Source organism: Meleagris gallopavo, chromosome 5, assembly GCF_905368555.1.
Source record: "Meleagris gallopavo chromosome 5, MGAL_WU_HG_1.1, whole genome shotgun sequence".
NCBI lineage: Eukaryota > Metazoa > Chordata > Aves > Galliformes > Phasianidae > Meleagris > Meleagris gallopavo.
This window is the reverse complement of record NC_139408.1, coordinates 1,327,227-1,351,371: the sequence shown is the minus strand read 5'-3', so window position 1 is coordinate 1,351,371 and position 24,145 is coordinate 1,327,227. Positions and strand designations below refer to the sequence as shown.

At 39.9% G+C, this 24,145-nt stretch overlaps 1 protein-coding gene across 2 annotated transcripts in view; it reads right to left on the bottom strand.

Moving 5' to 3' along the window:
* Positions 1–24,145, bottom strand: part of IMMP1L (inner mitochondrial membrane peptidase subunit 1) — a 29,665-nt gene that overhangs the window by 4,963 nt on the left and 557 nt on the right. Inside the window, exons 2-5 of one of the 2 annotated variants that reach the window (XM_085223877.1) lie at positions 13,889–14,026; positions 13,131–13,219; positions 11,914–12,040; positions 94–3,573 (exon numbers count right to left, since the gene is read on the bottom strand). In XM_085223877.1, coding sequence (XP_085080003.1) covers positions 3,472–3,573; positions 11,914–12,040; positions 13,131–13,219; positions 13,889–13,993 — 423 coding nt within the window. In that variant the 5' untranslated portion in view covers positions 13,994–14,026 and the 3' untranslated portion in view covers positions 94–3,471. Of the gene's footprint in view, positions 1–93; positions 3,574–11,913; positions 12,041–13,130; positions 13,220–13,888; positions 14,027–24,145 lie in introns of those variants that run through there. The other variant, XM_085223876.1, reaches the window with a different exon arrangement.

The following is a 24,145-nucleotide window of genomic DNA, read 5'->3' as shown; positions in this document are numbered from 1 at the left end:
TAAAGTATCTGTTCTATCATGTTCTCAAAAAAACAATGGTTTGCAACAAAAAATCCAAAATGAAGATGTAAGAGGTTAGACCAATGTGACAGGGTCATTAATTTAATAGACTTCAAAAGAGGTCATTAGGATGTTGACTGAAAATCTGCCCTCCTGTCGCAGTAACAGCATGAACAGGGCAGCCACACACTCATCAACATCCTGGGGCCAGCACCAAGGCTAGACCTGTTAGTAGATTCATGATGAACTAACTGGTAATTGATTGTGACATCAATTACGAATAATCTCATCATTTTATCGGAGTAGGCTTGTCAAAGTTCTAATTAAGATCACAGTTCATTCTATGTGCAGGCAGAATCCACAACACATTATATTGCAATAATGATGATCACAAAACAGCAAATCCCTTTTTATAATTCGAAAATTAATGATGGTGACCTTATACTATATGACAAAGACCTTTCATTGCCTATATATATTATGCCTTAACTACATTACATACCATAGATGAATGGTATGCAGTGACTGACTCAATGACAACATGAGAAATAGCGACATAGCTATATTAGTTAGCTAGATAAGAGTACAAAGCTTCCGTAAGTGAAAAAATCACTATCATTTGTCTTAAACTCAGATTTCTGCTTGGAAGATATGACCCTATTTTGACTTTCATAGGAGACGCTTTAGATATAGATAACCTCTTATAGGTTACCAAATAAAATATTTAGTAATTGCTTTCCTAATCTTTCCAAAATTCTACAGCAGCCTGAAAAATTAAAAGTAGCAGCATATTCCCCATCTAGATAGTATTTGACATGGACCTTAAAGGTAACGGGCATTCTTCCAAAACCAAATACGTACATGAAATGTTGCTATGCCCAGAATTCAGAGCAAAATACAGAGAAACAAGAATCACAGATCTCAAGAAAAGCAGTCTGAGCACTATAAACAGTAATATTTTAGAAACAAGACCCACTACATATACAGAATTTTAGGATAACAGACTGAAAAGACTGAAATACCACTCCAGTAAAGCCTGGATGTAAACCATTAAGACTAAAACCAAGTCCCTTAGATAAGCATTCGAGGATGAAGTGCAATCAGTGGTACTTATAGGTATCTGGCCGGGGAACACTGGCAATCTTATCTTTCAATAGGCCTTTTTTGGCTCTTTGCTTAGCCATATTCCTGCCTGCCTAGGAGCTGAGGGTGGCAACCTCAGCTGTCGTTGAGCTGTGGCAAATGTTTAACATACTGACTGAGAACCAGTAGTTTGGTTTGTCTCCAACAGTGGCATAAAAAGATGCTGATCAAGAAAAGCATATGTGAGCCTGTCCATCTCCTCCCAGTATTTTTCTAGTGTCTAGGATGCGTGCATCAGGTGTGTCAGAGGGTAAATCCCTGCCCACTCCCACTAGAATCTGTGTGTGGAGCTGCTGACAGGAATGCTTCAGTTTTTTTGAAACCTGCTGCTGCTGTCTTCTTCCTCAGTCACCTGTGTAAAGGACTGCCTTATTCTGCTGGAGCTGGAAAAATATGGTTGATTTGTCCATTGCTGGCAGATGCAGAGGAGTCTGGCTATGTTAGCAGGACAAAAGGGTCAGTTTGCAGTTGCGAGTTGGTAGATGGCTTCTCTAGGACACCGAAACAGACTCTTGAGTCTTCTTCCTTCAACCTATTAAGTCAGGTAAGTAGGTCCAAAATACCTTAGTACTTCTCAGCCGAGTGCAACCACACCTCTCTTTTTAAGCAGCAGTTGCAAATCAAGCTTGACTAGCAGTAATGATAAGTTAAAACCTGCAACCCACGTGGCATCTTCAAGTTCTCTGTGGAACCATTTTCCTCATGTCAGAGCTAACAGAAGTGACGATGTCTCCACCACAGAGCACTTCAGTCTATCATTAACTGCCCTTCACAGAAAATATACCAGTACACAGAAACAGTGCTGCTACCAAGCCAGCCTTGATGCTGAAAACAGATTCACCTTCATCATAAAAAAAAATTTGTACAGACAGACCTTTTTAAAAAACATACAATATAATCCAATTAAAGAGCAATGAGGTTGAACCGCAACATCAGAGAGGAGTAAAATGTAAACGTAATTTAAATCTTAAAAAGTATTTCAACTGTTGAATTGTAAAGGAATACTTAGTTCAAACATAAACTCACTGAGGATGTGTAGTAGCAATGCAGAGCTAGCAGCATCAGTCATATTAATTTAAAGGCTAACCTAGGAAAAAGGCAAAGGAAGCTACCCAAGTGGCATTATTAAAAAAAAAATTACCACTAAGTCATTTTTTAAAGAAGAATCTGTCCAGATACAAATGACCTGCAAAGCACATGCGTCTACGTAGGCCAACATTTCTGACAGGTCTCAGAGAATGTACTGCCATTCCTATTTTCCTCAAAATTTGTGACATAAAGCCAGTGCAGAACATCCAGCAGCAATAGTTAGGGTAGTTGGACATCCATCTGCTTATTTGCACTGTACCCACCTGGAGCACTCACTGTGCCCACACCTCACACAAGGCTTTGCTTTTCAGGTGCAATGCAAATCTCTCAACTTCCAGAATTACAGATCACCAAACTGCTGGCATTTTGAGAGACTGTCTATCTCAGCAATTGCACAAGAAGAGAATCACGAATTACCACGAAAAGAAGCTTTGTCAATTAAAAAGGCAGCAAACTCTCATTAACGTTTCACATTTCTAAAAGCACATCACTTCTAGCAGCATGCTACCGTTTTATACACAGGAGTCTACAGCTCCTGTTCTACTAACTGGCCTACTTCTAGACTTTGCCATCTTCCATGCACCCAAAGTCCAAAAGAAGTTTAAAAAAAAAAAAGAAGAAAAAGCACAAAAACTTTTGTCACCTTGCTACTTATAACATGACTAAGAATTAATTATCTAAATAAGATGTTCATAGTTTTCATTTCAGATAGAACGTCTGCAATGAAGTATGTACCTAAATCCTGAATTTCATTTTCTCTGGTAACTTTTGTAGTTTTCCATTGAATGTATGACAGGGCCACACACCTCTAAATCTGTACTGTCACAATGGAGGATTAATCTATAGATACTGCAGTATAATACCTTTGTACGATGCCTGTCCATCACCCAGGCACTTCACTACGACCTGGAATTAAGACGAGGAGTACAAAAATCATACAGACTACTTGAAAATGTTAAACCAAACACTGGTGACAGGCCATAATCATTAATTTAAAATAAAATAAAATAAAGGATAGAGCCAGAATCCTTCAGGGGTTCACGCACCAAGATGTTGCGCACATCGCTGACTTCATTGGGACTTTTCATATTGAACAAAGTGAATTCTGAGTATCAACCTTTGCAGAATCAGGACCCAAGCATGAAATGCCTCAAAGCGTGGTGAACACAACGGCTGGAAATATGATACACGTGTAAGCAAAGGAAGAAAGAATTGGCTGCAACACTTGCACTTTTGGTTTCATACACTGATGGGCTGCTGCTCCTTTTTTTGACGATGGGAAAGCCACTCACTTGACAATTCACAACGCTGTTGCATTTTGGTGTCTACAGGTGATGAACTCTGTAAGAAATATCAGTTACCATCACTACGCAGCACAAGACTGTGAATACAGTAATGTTTTCAGAAGTATTGCCAAGAATGCCAAAAGCATTCAGCACAGCCGGACGGTATTTTAGACGTTACACACGGGCCAGCTCTAAGAAGCCTATGTCCCACAAGCCTGACGACTGAATTTTCACAGAACTGGTGGCTTGCATGACAAAGCAGCAATCCCACAGCAGCACAGGTCCATCCAAACCACGCTCCTCTGATCCCCCGCAGCCTGTCTTTGCCTGGTAGCCCCAGTGCCTCTGGTTTTGTGCAGATTATCTGAGGATTTATTTTCAAGGAACAACAGCTCCAAGGGAGAACCGGTTATCTGAGGTGCAGCTTATATGCATGAGAATACGAACGCTGATTAGACACATGCCTCTTCCCCTTCTCCCTCCCAGGGCTGTGAGGGCCCTCCAATGGGAGCAGATAAAGCAGAAGAGCAAAATAATCATTCAGAAGAGCCCAGCTTTTCTTGGTGGCTTAGAGTGTTTCAGCTTGGATAAACAGTAACCTCACTCACTGCAGAACCAGGGGATGCAACAGACACGGTGTTTCCTGCAACACCAGAAAACCAACATACTGCAAATAAGAGATGAAATCATGAAATCTGCTCCCCCCCCAAAAAAAAAAAACACAAAAAAAACCCACCATCTAAACAAAATTACTGCTCTTGTGTTTCCTTCTTTTTCGGTCTGGGGGTCGTGAGAGAGTATTTTGGGGGGATACTAAAGATAGATAAACAGATTTGTAATGAAGAAGTGAAGAATTATAAGCGTGAATCTCTCACAGTCTCTCATTTTGGAATTCTGAGCAGTGTGTGTGCCAAAGAACACCAGTACGTACAGTCAGCTGGGAGCAGATGAAGCTTGAACTCTTATAAGTTCACAGGTATTCACATCACCTCCAGCAATATCAGAGTTTTAAACCTCAGAAGAACTAAATCATTCCCATCTTTTCTTTTCAGCTCAGAGGCTTCCTTCTTGAGCTGTGATAAGAACTAATCTCAGTGCTGGACAAAAGAATAAAGTCTGTAAGTTCTCATCTGTCCCTACTAAGGTCTATTTAAGTGCCTCCTACTTGGGTAGAAGCAACAAATGTAATTGCTTCATGGCCTGCGGGTGTTCATTTAACAAAAGAAGCTTTTGTGAATAAACCACAGGTGTTACCTTTCTTGATTAAAGTGAAATATGATGAAAGAATCTACAATATCAAGTGACAAATTTACTAAATACTGATTAAATTGCCTTATTTAAGTAAATTGCATCTATTTGGGATAAAAGATACAGCACAGAAATGCAAGAGTTGAGTTTTCTCACTTGATACTTAGAATCTCACATAACTATTCCTTAATCCTTTATTTATTAACACGTAGCTAAGAGTGAATAATACTTAGCAGATGTTATTTTTTTAATGATCCAAATATACCATTTCTTTAAGCTTATCAAAACTGCACTTTACCATACAGTCACCACGTACACAAAAGCCAGTGACATTAATTAGCACAGTATTTTCAAACTCAGTGTTAAGCTTCTTCATCTCTCTTTAACTTTCTCGTGCTGACAACAGCTACAAAATGGCAGTAACTTCAGTGGAAGTCTGAAAGTGCAGGTGATCTGAAATCAGCATCTCTAACTAAGCATAACTAAAAAGGGGAATGACTTACAGTTTAACGCTTCTTAAATGAATTCACCCTTAGTGATTTCCTTTTACTTACTGAGTGGTTTAAGCTGCTTATGTATAAGACATACTGTGTACTTAGCTCAGGTTGTTTATATACGTACATAAAAAAGAATTCATTACGACCTCATCCAGATGACAATGAAACACTAATATGGCTTCCTACAGAAATCACATTCACTGTGATGAAATACAGACTCATTCTGAACATTAAAACTTGTTCCTTTTAATATAAAAAAATTACAGAGGTATGATATGAAGACTCGTCTACTTTTAAGTTTTGAAATAGATTACTAACCAATATTAAAATCACTTAACCTTCAATGGTGGCAATGTCAACATACACTACAGGGAAACTTTATATGAAGAAGCCAAGGTATGTTAACTCAGATTTTAATTTCAAAGCACTTTTCTCTATCCTGCAGACATACGGAGTGATCCTTAATACACAACTTTGAGAAGCTGTTGCAGTAATTTGACAAAGCATTGGTTATTTGAATAGGTTTGGCTTTTCGTTTCCATTGTTGCTCTTTCTAAATTTCACATAACACACAGGTAGCTCCTGGACTAACTTATTTTGGAACTTTCCAACGCTGCACTATGTACTTTATGGGAAAGGTCAGAACATTTTCACATCAGAAATGCCTGTGCCAGTTAAATGAAGACAAAATACACTGTCACTTTTTATATCTTACAAATATCTTGGTTGCGGTAAATAACAATTCAAACACTTGCATGTACTGTTTGCTTTTCTTCTGATGTACTCTCATTTCATATTCAGATGCAGGGTTTACCGTTAATTATGCTGATCCAAATCAGCATAGAAGCTATTTCAGAAAATGTATTTCAAGGATTCCTTAGTCCAGACCACTATTACCTCTCTTGATTGACAGAAGGATAATATCTTGGAGGAAAAAAAAAAAGATAATAAATATGGTAAAGATATATTTTATTTTTTTTTTTACTTTTGCATAGACTGTTCTCACCAGCAACCATTAAGGAGGATGTAGTTCTTTTCTTCTCTGGAAATCAGTTACCTTAAAGTACAGGTTCAAGGAAAAAAACCTCCTGGTTCAAAGCCCAACCAGAACTTATGGTTGCAACACAGACCACACTGGCATTGCTGGTAAATGCTTACCTGTAACACAGCGATCTAGTTAAGAAGCCTGAAGGCTAGTGGCAACAAAGACCTTTAAATGCTCTAAGCAGGGCTAAGGGATCTTACAGGCATCTTGCCTTTGTTTCATTAGGCATGATCTGAATTTTGGCTTGTCTGCCCAAGGCCTCTGCATGATCTCCATCATATACGGGAGTCAGAAAAGCCTCAGCTCAGACACAAACACAATGTAGGCAGACTTGCACTCCAAATCTTCAGTGAGCCCCTGATTAGTTGCTCTCATCATCCTGCACAGCTTCCTAGAAATTATTACTGGATTTAGATGAGAGGAATAATGCAATCAAAAATCGTGTGGGTCCAACACAAAGTAACCAGTACAGCAAAGAATGTGTTCCACAGAGGAAAAGCACACAGTGCTGCAAATTCAGAAATCGGTGATCCTGAAACAACGTGGCCTCAAATCAAACAGGAGATTTTATTATGGTTTCCCCTAGGAATGGACTGGCTGAACAGAAGAACCGGGCTGTGTCGGGGCCTGGGCAATACTCCTGCCCTGGTGCGACCACCTGCATTCGGAGCAGCTGGCCCGTTGCAAGGCTGTGGAGAAGAAAGAGACGTTGGAGACGTCAGGTAGCTTGGTGGGGACGCGCTGAGCCCTTGCTGCTGCTCCCCTCCTGAGCTACACTGCCGTGTCAGATCAGAAGGGCCACTCATATGCTCCTGAGGTATCAAAAACAAAACTGCGGGGGTAAACAGACTGATCTGCTTAAGCAGAAGTAAGCCTGGAAATACTGTTGAAAGGATTGATAGTATTCTTTCTTTCCTCTGAGCAATTTTCATTTTGGCAAGTCAGTATTTAGATTAAAATGACTACTCAGATGATTCAAGATAGCTCTACTCACGAACGCTGCATACTGAGATATGGAGGGATCTGCAAACTCAACAAAGCCACAAACTAAGTGAATGTGTAAATTCAGTTCTAGTTCCCACCAGACAGACACACAATGGCTGCTTCATTTACAGCATCTCTTCTATTATATTTATTGTTTATATTTTAAAGAGAAATGGAAGTGAGCACTTTGAAATATCAACCCGCCCTTCAGTACCTTAAGTTGCCCAGCCAAATTCTGCAGTACAGCACAGAGATGAACATCGTGTGTCGTTTTTGGAAACAGGACACTGTTCTCAGAACCCATGCAGTATCCTTCCAGCATTTGACAAGGACTGTGTAAGAGCTAATAGCACAGCATAAGACCACTTCTCTGGTCTGCAAACACAGTAAGATGCATTATCTTCAGAATTATGTTAGCTCTAGAGTTAACCACAGGATGAGGAGATGCCATCTCCGCAATGAACCTCATTTTAGCACAAGGTAAACACACTTCCCCCACGTCAGCCAGTCTCACAGCATTAGTGCTGTGTTGAGATTGATTACTAGCAGAGTGTTGCTGAGATATGGATTTGTATCTCAGCTTTTTATCACTGTGACTTGCAAAAGGCGGTTCCTTATTTACAGACCCTAGCTGTATTAAGTGACATTATTAGGTACTACTTCTGTTTAAGTGACACGAAGGCTTACCATATTGCTGGTTTACGACATACAAGCCGCTTTAATCTGATGACTTGCCCCTCACTTTTTCAATCTGTAAATAGGAGCTGCAGCACAAGAACATATGGTACTAAAGAAATTAAAGCTAAAGTAAATGGCATTAAAATAAATTCAAATAATAAAATGAGATACTCAATCTGAATTATAAACCTTGGCCTGTATTAGACATTTAAAAACAGGAAATAGAAAAAACAAATATGAAAATTAGCCTTTCAAAACAATTTTAGGACCATTTCGGAGTTTTGCTGTGGTTGAATAACTTCTCACCCTTGTTATTTACACTTGATGATTAAATGAATAAATCTGCAAAAACACTTTTAAATAACTGAAATCAGGTTTGAATACCGCGTTAATTAAATTAGTTGTTTACTTTTTTAGTTCATACCACATCTCTTCTGATGCAGCAAAAACACGTTATGCATTCTTAAAAGTCTACTGCATTAAATATACTTGGTGATACGTATAAACACCAGCATTAAGCACAAAATCTCAAAAGAACCCAGAAAAATTGCCAGCCTCACACAGTCCACACCAAATCCCAATAAGAGGGCAAGGAAAAGAAAAATTCCACTTTCCTAAATTTTAAAGTGCTTAAGAGCTTATGGAAAAAAAAGAACCTAACTCTTCTCCTCATGTAAATAGCATCACTTTTCCCATTATTATTCTGAGGATAAGCTCTAACCTGTAACACACAAAGGGAGCATCACGTGCCATACAGGGCCCAAAGCAGAGACACTCTCAATTTTCTCCAATTTTAATTTAAGGACACCATTATTTTGTACTAACTGATTCAATGCTTGGGAATAGTTCCATCACGTTGCAGTCCAACAGTGAGTCCATCAGAGCCAGATTTTTGGTACATCCTTACACTTACTGCAGGCTCACAATATTTTTTCCCATATGACATTTCTTTGGGTAGGCATGGCAGTAGAAATATTTTTATATCATCAGAAAGATGTTCACATCACTGCCACTGTCCTCCTGCATTTCTAGTCCACTGAGTTTGTTCTTTTCAGAACAACTTACACAACTGAAATAGGATGTTTTATTTTTCTTTCTTTCTACAGTTTGGAACAGTTTTGTAGTTTTGTTCGCTGCTGTTTATTTCTGTGGGGTTTGGTGGGTTTTGTTGTGGCTTTATTTTTGTGTTTGGTTTGTTTGTTTTTAAATTACAGATATATATTTGAGTTCTTTCTCAAGGCAGGATTTTGTCTGTGTAACTGCTTGACAGAGAGCACACACAGTTCTCCTTTCTGCTGTCACAGACGCCATCCTGAGAAGTGTACTGATGGATGAAACGTGGGTGCAAGCAGGATCTGATTGTACCAGGAAGCCTGGGAATCAACTAATGTAGCACTTCTAAGCATGAAAATTTCCTACTGGCAGGATCATACGTGAGCATAAGGACTCTCCTTGGTGCTGAGACAAGCAATTGCTCTGAGGTTACACTGCCATTCATCTGGCATCTCCAGTAACCGGCTAACTCCTCATACCCAGCTACTGGGTGCCAAGCACCAGCACAGGACAAAGCCGAGGTAAGAACTGCCTAATTCAGTAATACTTCACGCATCTCGTACTTTGTGTTTACTTTGCTGCAATAAGCTTGCAAGCATGACAACATCTATTCACTATCACTCCCCAAAACAAGAGACAAGTCAGTCGAGAAAGGCTGAGCAGTTCACCATAATAAAAACAAACAATTCCTTGACCTTAAACATTTTTGAGTCAGCACATTCAAGCATCACTCAGAGATTTCTCATTAAAAGAAGCAATTAGTAGCCCGCTACAAACAACAGAACTCATGACAGTTTCTGGTCTCTCAAAGTGTGCCCGCATTTCTGCCGCAGCCAGCGCTGCCGGCCACTCGGGAGCCCAGCCAAAACCTTTCCTCAGAGTTCCTGCAATCTCTTTCTCCAAACCCAACGCAGATGAACTCTCCTCAAAGAGGGAGCAACAAAACAAACAGCAAGGTCTCTCTACGACTGCTGCTGCTATTTGCTTTGAAGAATTTGGTGTTTGAGTTCGAAGCGCGCTGCGTTATTGCTCCGCTGAAACAGGGATTTGGTTCAACCATTACCCCAGCATGGATACGTATTGCTTCTCCTCCCTCAGCAAGAACAGAACTGCCGAGTGAATAATCCAGTGCAATTTATGAACATTAAGTGCAGATATCGGTGTTGAAAATACTCTCTTCCATAAAGTAAGCGCCTCCTGAACAGATGGGAAGATTCACCTGTCCGGCAACCATTAAGGATATGAGGAAAACAGCCCTGCATTAACAAACTTAGGTACTTCCATCTGGATCGTTTCTCCCCTAGTTACAAGCTATGATGCCACAACTAAGAAAGCGCAATCACTTCTTTCCTGGACTGCACACGTTGGCTTTGTGAAAAACATTCACAGGAAAACAGGAAATGGATGTGTTCCTCATCTTCTCATTCTCCCGACGCTTTATATGAAAACTGTGACAAGAAAAGTTACACCTGTGGCAGAAATTCCTCCACTGGATGTTCATTTGATTACCACAGGCTTTCCAGAAAGGCTCGCATCCTGTTAAGTACAAGCCTTTCCTGCCTTCCTTCTTAGGACTAAGACAAGAGGGGAACAAAATGCTCACAGAAATTCAGCTCGCCTCTATCAACGTACATGGAATGCAGGCTTCCATTCAGGTCTTTCCTTTCTGGGAAATTCACCTAAATTACTACTGCCAGAGGAACCAGAAAATGTCTTCAACTCAGTAAGAAAGGGGGTCGGGCTTTTTAATTTGTTTTTGTAGTTCAATATTAAAACAGTTGGATTTATGGGAGAAAAAAAAAGCAAAAACAACAGTCCCTCCCTTCAAAGTGTAATGGAGAATGAGTCACTGACACTGGTACTGTTGCTTACCAGGACAGATTAGAGTCAGGTGCCTGAAAAGTACTTCCTTGATACTGGAACGAAAGAAATATCAAATTGAGCCCTTTGGAGCAAGGTGTATCAATCCGATCTTTGTTTTCTGGTCCCATGCCTTGACTAAACCCAGACACTGAATCTATACACAATGTTGACAGTTCTTCCATTGATTTTGGTACACACAGCCTCCATTTCAACTACTTCCTGAAATGCCCAATACACACACAGCAACAGTGCCTGAACCTGCCACTCTTGGGTAGCTAAACTCGTAAAGGATTCAGCCATCATAAACCGTAGCTAGCTGCAAGGAGCTGTGCAAAACCTAGTATTTCCACCACCAGGTACTGAGCAGAGGAAACAGCCAAACGTGCTTTAGGGAAAAAGCTACATTTTTCTCTGTCATTATTATTTCTGATGATTTCACTAACGATAGTCTAACAAGTTGCTGAAAATCTTTAATCTCAGATCTTTCCAAACTTCTTTTAAGTCTATTTGCATAAGGGCAAGTCAGCATTAAGAATTTTTGTTTCTGTTCTATTTCATCTTATTTTTTTAGCAAGTTAGTTAGCAGTACTTTTCTAACCGTACTCAGAAGTTAAATCCTGTAACAATGAAACATATAGATACATTAATTTTGAAAGCAAAATCCTCAAAGGTATTGAAAAGACAAAATTTCACTTCCTATCGTTAAAAATGTAGAAACACTTTTGCCTTAGGGCCAATCCCCTGAGTCTGTCATCTGTGCTGTACTATATTCAGAGATTTCTAGAGTACTCCTTGTGGAAGAAGACCTAAACAAAGGTCATATGAGCTGCCTACACTTCCTACAGAGGCAAAAGACACTGAGAAAGGCAGCTTGCCATAAACAAAGCTTACATTTTACTGAATACACAGAATAATTCATTAATGCTATACTGTATGATTTATGATAAGACGACACTGCAAATCCTTCACAGACTACAAGGCTTGCTTATGTAATCATTAATTTACAACAAGAAACTCTAATACTTACAAAGCTGTGAGTCTTAAGGAAATCTGAAGGGTTGCTTGTGCAGACTTTATCCCCTTCCAAGCCAATTACTCTTTTACAGATATTTGATTTGGGGTCAGTCGGGCTTTTCACAATTACAATATCTCCTCTGGGAGGGAAAAAACAGAAACAAACACAAACAAAAGAAAACACTAAGTATATAATATTTGGTTGAAGACGTGTATCAATGCACATACTCCAAAAATATTCCCATACATTAAAAGACAGTTCTTTCTGCTCAAAACTCTAGTCACATTTTGATGTTTTCAGTGACACACATTACACTGAGGTGAAATGCAAGCACATTTGGAGATAGGCCTTGCTATTTATTTGTAAAATATTTAAGACTGCTTTTTAATTGAAAATGCTCTGACGAAACGAATGCCTCTTCACTTGGTCTTGTTGTTACATACATACGGAAGAGATTCCAAATTTCTATACGTTATCGTTCAAATGTTTCAGCAGAACTTCAGATGTCTGACTTTGTAGGATCTTTTGCCCCACTTACACACTTAACATTGTACAGTGAAATGGTCCACAGCGAAATGGGCAAGGGCCTGTGCTCCGCAACATAATGACATTTGATAAACTGCACTTAGGATGTTAGAAAAGTTACTGAATGGTCTATATGGGCATAGCAAAACCCACAGCTTGATTTAAAAGTAAGTCAAAATTACTTAGGAGGAGAAGTTATATTCAAACAAAAAGAGCATTGGGGAAAATAAAGGGAGGGAAGAGGGAATTTCTCTGTTTTTTTGGACAAAGATGGAGAAGTGAAATGCACTTCTCACATTGGAGTGGTAAGGCTCTGGAACGTGCTGCCCAGGGAGGTGGTTGAGTCACCATCCCTGGAGATGTTTAAGACACATAGATGTGGTACTAAGGAATACGGTTTAGTGGGCAGCATTGGTAGGAGGTGGGCAGCTGGGCTAGATGATCTTGGAGGTCTTTTTCAACTGCAATGATTCTATTCTGTGATTCTATGACTATATCCTAAATGAGTTCTGACAAGTAGTTTGGTAAGATGGATAGTGCTTGCCCATTACTTTGTCTTCCATCAGACACAATGAGAGGAGATGTGCGAAAAAATACAACCCAGATGCTGAAGAAGGTATGAAAAATAAAGGATGGATAGAAAGTGGTTAATGAGAAGCTCTGGCAAACTAACTGTAAAATGTAGTCTCAACAAAGGAGCATACTTCCGAATGGAATAAAAGTGTCGGCTAAGGTTCTCCGAAAAGACAATATCAGAATTTTGAATTGTTGGTTCCATTGAAGGTCCAGAACACTGAAAATTAAAAATAAATGAGAAAAAATTACTATTTGCCAATTGCCGTTATCTAAAATACATGTGTTTTCAATTTTTTGCTAATAAATTACAAAAGGCATAATGTAAGGTACAATTAAACCCTCAGTGGGACATTTGATATTTAAGCAGGAAGGACAGCCTCCAGATTCCCTGTTACAGCTCTTTTAGCTGAGTGGTCCTGCACTGTGCTGGGTGCAACGGCTTCTTGAGTCCACACCTCAGCACTTTCTCTGCAGGATTTACTGGAAGGAGCACACTCCTTTGTTTTCAGCCTCTGTAAAGAGAAGCATCATAAGAGCTGCAGGAGGAGCTCTCAGCCAAACCCGCTATCTCCAGCAGTAAGGGAAGGGAGGAGTAGTATAAAACGTCCAGAAATCTGCACGGAGTTGGGATTTTGCAACTCTGGCCTTTCTGAAAGACTGTACTCTCTGCAAAATGCTTACTCATATTGCTTCCCATTTGCTTCAGCGATGCCTGAAGCACTAACTTGTCCAAAAAGCTATGCTTTTTAATTTTTTTTTTTTACTGAACACACTTTGAAAAAAACAAATTAAAAATGAAGAAAACCAAAATAACGGCATTCTGACATATAATAGTTTTAGTATCTCAGTTTTTACGTCTTTGAAAGTCATAAAAATGGAAAGTTACCACAACAATTCCTCCAAGGTACTCAAAGGCACAGTGTGCTACGCAGCCATACTGCACAGCATACCCGAGAAATCGAAAGGTTTTTCCTAGGGCATTGCGAAACATGGCACGGCGCGACGTGGCTCAGCTGGCTCTGCTCTATAGTAAAACAGAAGAACATCGTTCATTTGACAGCAAGCAGTGTAGCATTCATAAAGCCATCTTTCGCATCTAACAACAACGGACAGTATCGCTAGAAGAACAGTGACTAAAACCAATCATGCCCATGAGAAGGGATGAAATGCTATCGAGTTTTTATTGACTAATGCAGACACTCCCAAGCGTACAACTGCTTGCCCCTCCCAGCAAGTCAGCGAGATGCAGTTGAGTAGGAGCTGAACGGGAACCACAAGCAAAACGAAAAACACATAGCAAGGCTACAGAAATTAATGGGGAGGGAATGTTGGCAACGGTTCGCTGGCTCAGCTACACGAATGGACTTCTTCTACTCAAATTTGCAGACAGGCTTACAGCCACTTGCCTACTGAGGGAACATCCTCCCCTCCGCAGGACTGTGGAGCTGAATGGATGCTGGGGAGCTGCAAACCCCACATTAAATACAGGCTCTCCCTGCCTGCCGGCACTGCTGAAACCCGCTTCAGCTCAGATGGAGCTGGGGACTCAAGATGTTTATTAATTATCACTTGTGGGATTAATCACGTGAAGACAGCACAACTTACAGCACTATTTTTCTTCAATCACCAGCAAATCAGAAAAGTACCTAACCGCTGGAGTGATCTGAAACCCAACGGAGGGGGCTCTACCTATGACTGCAGCTGTCATGGCAGGAAACAAGAGGATAGCAAAGGAGTGAAGACATCTCCAGCGCTGCTCTCCCCACTTACCAACTAATGGGCTCTCACAGACTCTACAGTGTGCATTTGGTATGAAATACAAGTCCTAATCCAAGCGACAAGAATTTCACTAGTCCTGGCATACAGATGTGGCACAAGGGACTTTCTGAAACGCCTGGGTTTATCAGATGGCCATGGTAGTAGCGACAAATTCTCAGCTCCTAATAAGCCACAGCTTCTACCACTCCTCAGGAAAGTTATGTGTAATTTCAAATGAGGGCACGCATACAATACAGATTATACAGTTTGAAACTAACAAGATTATTTCAGAGCTTTAAAACAAAACCAAAAACCAAGCAATCATTAAACAAGTGCTATTCTAGAAAACTATCAATATGGCATTGTTTAAAAACTATGCTAAATGGCTGAATGGCTTTCCACATCATGCAATCCATTTCACTACAAAGTCCTGTCGGCAGGCACATCCACTACACAATATGGCCATAAAGGACAATAAAACAAATGATTTAAGTCACAGCCCCCTTCAAAACTTACCGGATGTGCCATATGAACATCCTTATCACAGAATTATTGCCATAAAACCTGCTGTAATTACCTCCAGGTACTAACTCCTACTTACACAGTAGGCAGCTGAAAACCTTATGCTGAAACATTTTTCTAATCAAAATAGATATATATTTTTTTTTAAATCAATGATAAAAAGTTACGCACATTTATCACACAGAATACAATTTGCTTGTTTTTTTACAATAACTATAGAGCTTATCCCCTGCAGCAAATACAAAGCAAAATCTAATTACTGTTCTCTTCTGTTCCCTTCTCCTTACATGGTCTAGGGTTCCGTCATTGTGGTTTTTTGTTTGTTTGTTTATAAAATTAATCACAGCTAGCAGGGTAGAAACCACTTGGAGCCTCATGAATGACATCCAAGAGATGGGAAAGGATTAGTTCGCAGTTGCTGCCAGTTATAGCGCCAGGTGGCTTTTTCTGCAGTGAAGGTGTTACCGATAATCCCATTACATTGGTACTAAATCTTGCAGACATCAAAATTATCACCAAGGTTCCTTTTCATCCCATCCTTTCCAAATGACTGGAAGTCGCTTCACCTGAAAGAAGTCAAATCCACATGCAGCTGCTGTTTTAGCAGCCAGCGGACTCCCTGAGAATGCCAATCGTGATCCAATTTCGCTGTGCTGGTGGCCCCCTATTCCCTGTCCAATAATACATCTGTTAAAAAATCCTACAGCTACAAATCAAGTTTAATCCTACCAGGGACCTCATGTTGGTCTTGTCTTCCAAAAAGGCAGCAGGTTTTACCATCTATCTCTGCTAGCGTCTAGGGAATACTCTTTAAATCCCAGCCCTACTTAGAAGAATAAGCTAAGGATCACAAAACATGACCTCAAAAACCCTGATATGACTATATTCTGACCCAGAGGCATTCATTCTAGGTGAAGATTAGAACTTTGCATAATAAGATTACACAGCAAGTGAATGATATCAAGGGACTATCCATATGCAGCCGCCTGGTTTTCTATAGACAGCTTGTGCTCTGCAATATGCAGTGCAGACGAGGCAGAGCTTGGTCTTTCTAGCTGAAATAAAATAGATTCACATAAATTAGTTGGCCATTTCCAGATTCCTAAATCCCCTATTACATCTTTTATTGACAGCTCCTGTGAGGATAGCACAAATGTTATTCTCTTTGTATTCTTTGCTTTGGTAACAATCACGCTCTGAGTGAAATGCGGGTAGATTCTCTAGAAATTAACATCTTGTTTGCTGCGATCCTGGATTACAATTAACTGTGTACATCATAAAATTAGGAAGTCAATGAGCAGATTGGTCGTTTCCAGATAACCAATGGCACAGGTTAGCATCTAGTGCCAAAACTTTCAATAAAAGAAAGCCAAAGTCATAGCCAATGAAAATGTGGCTAAATAAATTATTGGGCTTGTTATCAAGTGGATGTTTTTCACTGTAAGAAAACACTTCCAGTCACCTTTGATTTATGCAATAGGAAGTTCTGAATTTTCACAGAACGCTTAGTGACAGTTGATCGATCTTCCCTCAGCTAACTGAAACTCAGTGACTGCATTCTCTCCTCCTAGCCAGACATCTTCCTTCATAAAACACAACCCCAGAACTCGCACCGTGTTTTTCCCCAAAAGATACTCCGAGATTATTATTTATTTTTTTAAAAAGTCCACAAAACCCAAAGCAGAAAGAACGCATGCTGACGAGGCCATTTAAACGCTTACACTAGAACTGACATTTAACATAGCTATCTTTAAAACTTTGGCATGAAATTAATCCAAAATGTGCTAGGAACGTGAAAGGTGTTCATTGGGAAAGATTCTTCCCGTATCAGATACGCAATGTAATAAATATAAAATAGTTTAACCTGTCAGAGGGTTTCAAACATCTAAAGCAAGACACCATTTTAAATAATCTTTCCATGCAGGGGGCAAGCAGAACCTGACTTGTATTTTTAGCTGCTGTTTTGCTGTAAAAGTTGCTCTAGATTCAGTCTGGCAAATCTGAAAATCCTTGTATGACATTCTGGAGGAGGAGATTCTTCTTCCACATCACCTCCACTAGGCACTGACACTTTGTCTCCAACAAACACTCCTTCATCTACTGATCTCAAGCTGACAAATAACGTGGTCTGTAAACCTAAGTTTACATAATGCAATCCTCTGGTGCTCAACAACTACAGACTATCTACGTGAGAATGAGCAATTTTTTCACAATAGACTGCAGGCAGTTCTCACCGATTCTCTTTGCCTTGGGGAGGAACCTCTTAGCAACCCTGCATAAAATGCTGCATCAGTGGTCAGATATGTTCCAGGACTTCCGTTTTTCTCTGCAACTCTCTGTGCCCATCTTTGCTGAAGAGCAAAATCCAAACGGTGGAGCAAGAGCATGGCCGTACCTGGCAAATCTGAGCCTCTGAGGAATGCTGAAAAACTTAACTTTTTCCTGCAACTACATCAGCGTTAGGACATAGGTGCCAAAGGTCTGACAAACAGCACAGTCCCTTTGCTGGTGAATGAGAAAAATACACCGAGTCTGTATCTTGAGGGTCAAACAACTCTGTTCTGTGCCACATTCATTTATCTCCAATTTCAAAAAAATTTACCTTCTTGAAATATTGATAGACATATAAACACATAAAAGGCATGTTAATTAACTACAACAAATAGTTTTTCCAAGTAGTCCATTCGCAGCAGGTACTCAAGATCCATGTCCCTACAGGAACCAAAGCTCTCCATGGCTCACGTGCTGCACGCACTTCCCAGTGCTGACACCTTCCAAAAGGATGCAGGCATCTCTATCCGAAGCAGTGAGTGGAAAAGCAGGAAAGTATTTCCCTATGCACTAAGAAATTCAGAGAATGTTTACTTAAAATATCAGTCATTACAGACAGACAAGCAGCAGCATCAAAAAGCCCTTCACGTAAAACAAAGCCATCTATTTACACACACCATCAACAAAAGCATTTAGGAAGAGATACAAGTGTCTTCCTCTTAGCGCCACTGTTGGTTCCAGATTAGAATGTTATCATAGAAGAGTACTCTGTGGTGGTTTATTAGCACAGAAATCACACAGTATGACATCTTAACATAAATACTGAATCAGAGAAGGTATTGTTAAACAGTTGAGAAATGCAAAAGCAAAAAAAAAAAAAAAGACCAATTTTAGCATAAAACAGTAATAAATAATCTTAGTGTATTTCTTCATCAGTACTTCCCGGTTACAAGCAACACCTTCTAGTGAAGTATGCGAATTGTGCATGAAAAGCTACAGAAAACAGGAAAAAGAAAACACATATTCAAAAAAAATTAAGTATTTACATTTTCAAGTTACCTGACGAGAAGAAAACCAAATCGAGTGCTTGTCAATGATATAATTCTGCAAGATACCTGATCGTTTTCCCAAACTGCCTTTTAATTAAGAAATTCTAAATACACACACATATATGGCATCAACCACTTACTCTTCATAATGCAAACTATATTGCAGGGGAGTTTGTGCAGTGAAAAGAAAGTACATTAATCAGCACTTTTTATCATTGCTGTAAAAATTTATATCGTTTCTGAGCCATTTTATTTATAAAACACGAGTTCTGGAAGTTCTCCTGCACTTACAGATACAAATATTAAAAAAGTTCCGAACATCAATAGATGAGTGCAATGATATTCAGTCTAAGTTAATCCCCAGACATCCAAATCCATGAATAAAAATTCATCAGTTTTAAATACACTGAGCCTATTAAGCAAGAACAAAAGCATATGCACAAAAGAGCTTTTAATATATTTCAAAGCCCACAAGAGCCGTGGTCTCATTAAAATTATAAATTACACAAACATGGAATGAAGATTCAAACTGCAGTGCAGCTAAGCAGATTACAGAAAAGCCCACGTTCCATATGATAACACACCATGGCCCTCCCAGATGGGGGCTTGGAACAAAAAGGCCATCACTGCAGCTAGGGAAAACCTCCTTGTGATCTCTGGTTTCTGTTCAGCAGATGACAGCCAAATAATATGTTGATTATTCTGTTTGTGCTGCTAAGCTTGTAAGACGGAATAAAAGCGATATGATCTACTGTGAACTCAATGCTAATGTGTTGCTCCACTCATAAATAATATACTGGATTTATTCTGGAACTATCTTTTTATCTGAGTTCTGGGTTTAAAATGCATGAACTAAAATAAAAAGCCAGCATAAACTACTATTTAATTCGAAGGTTTAAAGTAAAGGCAAAGCTGACACAATGATAAGGAAATCAAATGAGCAGAGGCTCCTTCCTCAAATGCAGTGGATGGTTCTAAGCCAAGGTACCGAGCGCCGGCACGACGCTGAGCATGCTCCAGGCCCACCAACTGCACTACCACAGGCAGCAAAGAGATTACCAAAAAAGGTCCATATGGCTCATTTTGCCACAGGTACCTACGAGAAATCCACGTTTCAAATGGGGACGCAAAGATGTGCAAAACAGGAAACAGCACAGAGATGGTCAAGCATCTCCTCGCCTGAAGCGCTTCTTAAAAACCATTGCTAAGTTTCTACGAAGCAAACAGATTTTATTCCATCTAAGCTTACTCATGAGGATTGTTCCAAAAGCACACGGTTTGACTTACCCTTGATAACACACTGCTTCTAAAAGGAAAGCCAGTGTCTGGTCCTACAGCTCCTTTCACAGTGCTGAGTGTATGCTGACTGCAAATCTTCCTGCAGTTGTGCATTTTAGATCTTTTATACCAGAAATGCTAAAAATTCAATAGGAAAAAAAAAAAAGCAAGAGCATAAAAATATCAAGGCCAAAAGCTGCTTCACATTTCTTGGATGAAAGCAAGCACAGCTGATGAAGAGAGATGGTGGAAACATGCAGCTCAAGAAGTGTGCGACGGCTCTGGCAGAAACATGAAAATGTAATTAAAGGATGCTCAGTTACAGTCCTTCCTTTGACATGGGACACAGAGACAGCTCTAATTCTCAGGGAGAATGAAAAGATGGGAATTGAGAGATCCTAGAAGCAAGTGCTGTAAGGTTTAACACTAAAAGCTCAGGTGTTGTTTCCTCCCAAACAGAAAACCCGTTGCAATGAAACAACAGAAACATTATTTTTAACAGGAAAACACAGAAGAACTTTGAATGATTAGAGAAGCATACTTCTACACTAGCAACCACAGTCTTTAATTCTTCCCATTTACAACACAGTACTATGTATTATTTCATATCTTCGTTCCAACAGTCATTCTATGGTTACAGGAATGCTGCAGCGTTGCAGTACTCTCCAGCCATATCTGACCCAAGTCAGCGCATTGCTGAGTTAGACATGAGCAGATGACCTTTGTGATTTGCAAATGCTGAACAGAAGCATCTTGTGTAGCTGTTTCTGCTCCTGAGATGGGATTCTGGCAAAAAGCTGCAGCTTTGGCATGGAACCGGCAGCCTCCTAACAGGAGGTAGATGCAGTAGAATCTATCGAGATAAAGGATAATGGAAGCTTGCTAAAGAAAGGCTTGGCTACAAAGAAGCCAGATGTCCAATGTTTTCCACTTTCTTCACCACATTATTCCAAATTAGGAGCAATGTAACTTCAGCACTCAGTAGAGGGTCTGGCTATTGGTATTTGAAGTGAGCTTTGCTGGACTGCGTGCTTATGCTTTATGTAACTTTGTAACTCACATCGGATAACCTCAGTTTTCATTCTTGTCTACTCAAGTCAAAAACACCTGTTTTCTTCATCTAGTTCCTAATGGCATAATTATTTACCAACCTGAAGGGTCCCTTTGTCACAGAACCTTTGCCCCCTTCGTCACAGAACTGGTCTGAACTGTAACAGGCAGGCACCTGTCTTTTGAAAACCAAGCACGACTTCTATCTCTGCTCACAGCAGTTACACAATTCGAGAGAAATCTATTTTACAGCAATGTGTTGGTTCACCACGCATCATGGATAGTCACAACGATGTGAATCTAAATGGAAGTCCACCAAATTCTGACTCATCTCACTCTCAGCAAAACCAGGCCATATTCCTTTTTTCTCACGCAACTACTAAGACTTACGATCAGATTTTGTACACTTTCAAACCCAGAGACTACTGCAGAAGTAGCTTGAAAGCTTTGAAAGAGTTCTGTTAGGTTTGGGGTAAGAGCAGAAGGGAGATAAAATTCTCCACTGCAAAAATACCTTTAAAAATTTCTCAGCAAATGGAGCTACAGTTTAAAAGGAATTCTGAATGGAATTCTGAACGGAACTGGGGCAGACCTCAAGTTTTGCCAAAGCACTCTGCAGGATTCGGGTTTTGCAGCACTGCAGGGACAATGGGGGAAAAAAAAGCTAAACCAGAAAAGTGCATCTTCTGTAGAATCCCTCCAAATAGGTGTGGACTAAACTTTGCCCATATTCCAGTATCTGCTGGTACTGCAGAGTATTCATAGAACTAGCAGGATTATTTGGAATAATGCCCTTGAAGACGAAACCTGGTGGAAAACCATGCCCTTCTGAAATCCAAAGTACGCCAGTTCTTAAACCTTACGTACAATACCTGCATTAGGAAAACATGCTATAGCAAATCTCTACATTACTTTCAGGTAAGACGCGAGTTGCCATTACAGTGGTCATCTCAGTAATAACGTTTTTATGACTTAGATTTATTCAGCCATTGTTCTGAGCACTGAGCATAGCATCAAACACACCACATCAACACACGTGCCCTAATGTATGCAATTCCAGCTTAAAAGACACCCCTTCTGACACAGGTTCAGATTCTTATCACGATTGTTCAGTATTAAAAACACGCAGCAGCATTTAGGTAACATCCAAAGGCTTTCTGAAGAAAACCACATCGCGTCGTATGTAATATCACACAATTGGTATGTCTCAAACTCTCACACTAATCCTCACGCTTTCCACGGAACGATTGGATAAGTAGTTTTTAAGCTTTTTTCACTCTTCAGAAAAGCCCAGCTTTTCAGTGTCGGAACTTCCAGGATTAAACATTCCTTCCAGTTGTTGGCTCAGGGCTGAAGAGCCTGCACTTTCAAACTTTTCCCATTCTAACCAGTTCAAAGATCAGGGAAAATGAAGGCATCTTCTTTGCAGCCGTAATCCACGACCCATGCTGTTAGGTACTTAAGAACATCCCAGAAGCAAACTACCTTGTTTCAGCCCCCAGCAGGACCCTGTGGGGCACGGGGTCACGTGACTGCAGCCCTGCCTGGTCAGCTGACTCAGCACTAATCTGGTTTGGAGGCGATACTGCTGGAACCAAGCCTAACGTGGAGCATTCCCGAGCTGGGATGGAAGCCGCTTTGCCATACAGCAGCAGGTGCTTTCCTCCCACCAAGCACAGCTTCTAAAACTTACTTGAAGAAGTGCTCCTGTTCTGAGCGTACTGGGACTTTCCCCAGATCTGCAAATTACAGCTTTAGAGAAAAATTGCAAACGTGCTTGCAGATCAATTGCAAACATACCTTCTCCCAAACGTTTTGATGGCTCTCTCACTCACCCACTGTATTCTTCCCATTTTTTTCCTGAGGTAATTCAGACAAAGCCCTTCTAATCCAACTTAAGATCTGCCTTTGGCATAGGCAATAGCTAAATTGGATCAGTAAGTTTACAAGAAACGGAAAAGAAAGTTAGGACTTGCTGTTTAAACTATCACCAACATTTAGTAGGGCCTACAGTATTACATAAGAAGTTGATTATTCTGCAGTTTAGCACATTGAAATCTAGAGAAAATAAGTTTAGAAGTCTGTTGCAGAGAGCTGAGTACAAAATCAGCCAGCAACTATCACTCAGTCAATCGTTCTGAGAGATAGTTCTGACCATCTGCAATCATCTGCATGTTCTCTAGTTTCTTTGCATCTCAATTTCATCCATATTGCAGGAATAACAGAACTTATCTACCTACTGGGGTAGACCTAAGGACAAGTCCCTTTATGCAATCTTTCTTCCTGATCCTAGAGGGATCCTTCCCAATGGCTGGAAATTCATCTCTTGGGAAGTGGATATGTGACCACAAGCAAACTTTCAATATAATTCAAGGAGAGTGAACAAGTTAGCATTACTCCTGAAAATGAAGTAATGTTGACTTAAAAATTAAGAGAAGTCCACATAATCACTTCCTTCTGTACTCTTCAGATGTTGTAAGTAGTGTCTTCATAAGCATGTTTTTCTTTGTAGAGCTTTATTGTATTAAATATTCAATTTTTAAAAACAGATTAAATCCTTCAAAGACGGCTTATTTCTACCTGCTTTCTCAAGCAGTAGGACTGTATCTATTACTTTAAAACGTGACAGAGGAGAAACCAACAGCCCAAACAGAACTACTGCAATAATTTCTGAAACTCAGTTCTTATATCAAAGCATTATTCGTACTTCTCCACAACTTTGTAGTAAAATCTGAAACAGTCTCTCTTAGTGCAAGGTGCAACATTAAGGCTTTTTCTCTACATTTGAGAGGACATTAGTTCACAAAATTTATCCCTTCATGTTAAAATACAGAAAATCCTGAAATAACTGAGGTTCACAAGCGTGAGCTGAATCAACGTTTCATAGGTAGCAAAGAAGGAAGGTTGGATGTCCCTCTCCCCACTATGTCAATACCTTTTTCCTATTGCATGTACTCAGCAGAATAGCACAAAGTTGACTTACGAAGGCTAATAGCTCCAAGGCAGACGAGTGACAATTATTTAGCCTCTACTTTTAATTGCCCCGCAGGGAAATGAGATGAGAAAAATAAAAGAGCAGAACAACTACCAGTCACAGAAAGAGATGGAAGAAGAGAGGGTTTCTGCACTGCAGGTACATTCATACCTACTCCAAAACTTAATTCAAGCTGCATTAGTGCACTTTATTTAAAAACAAGCAAAGAAATACTGCGTTT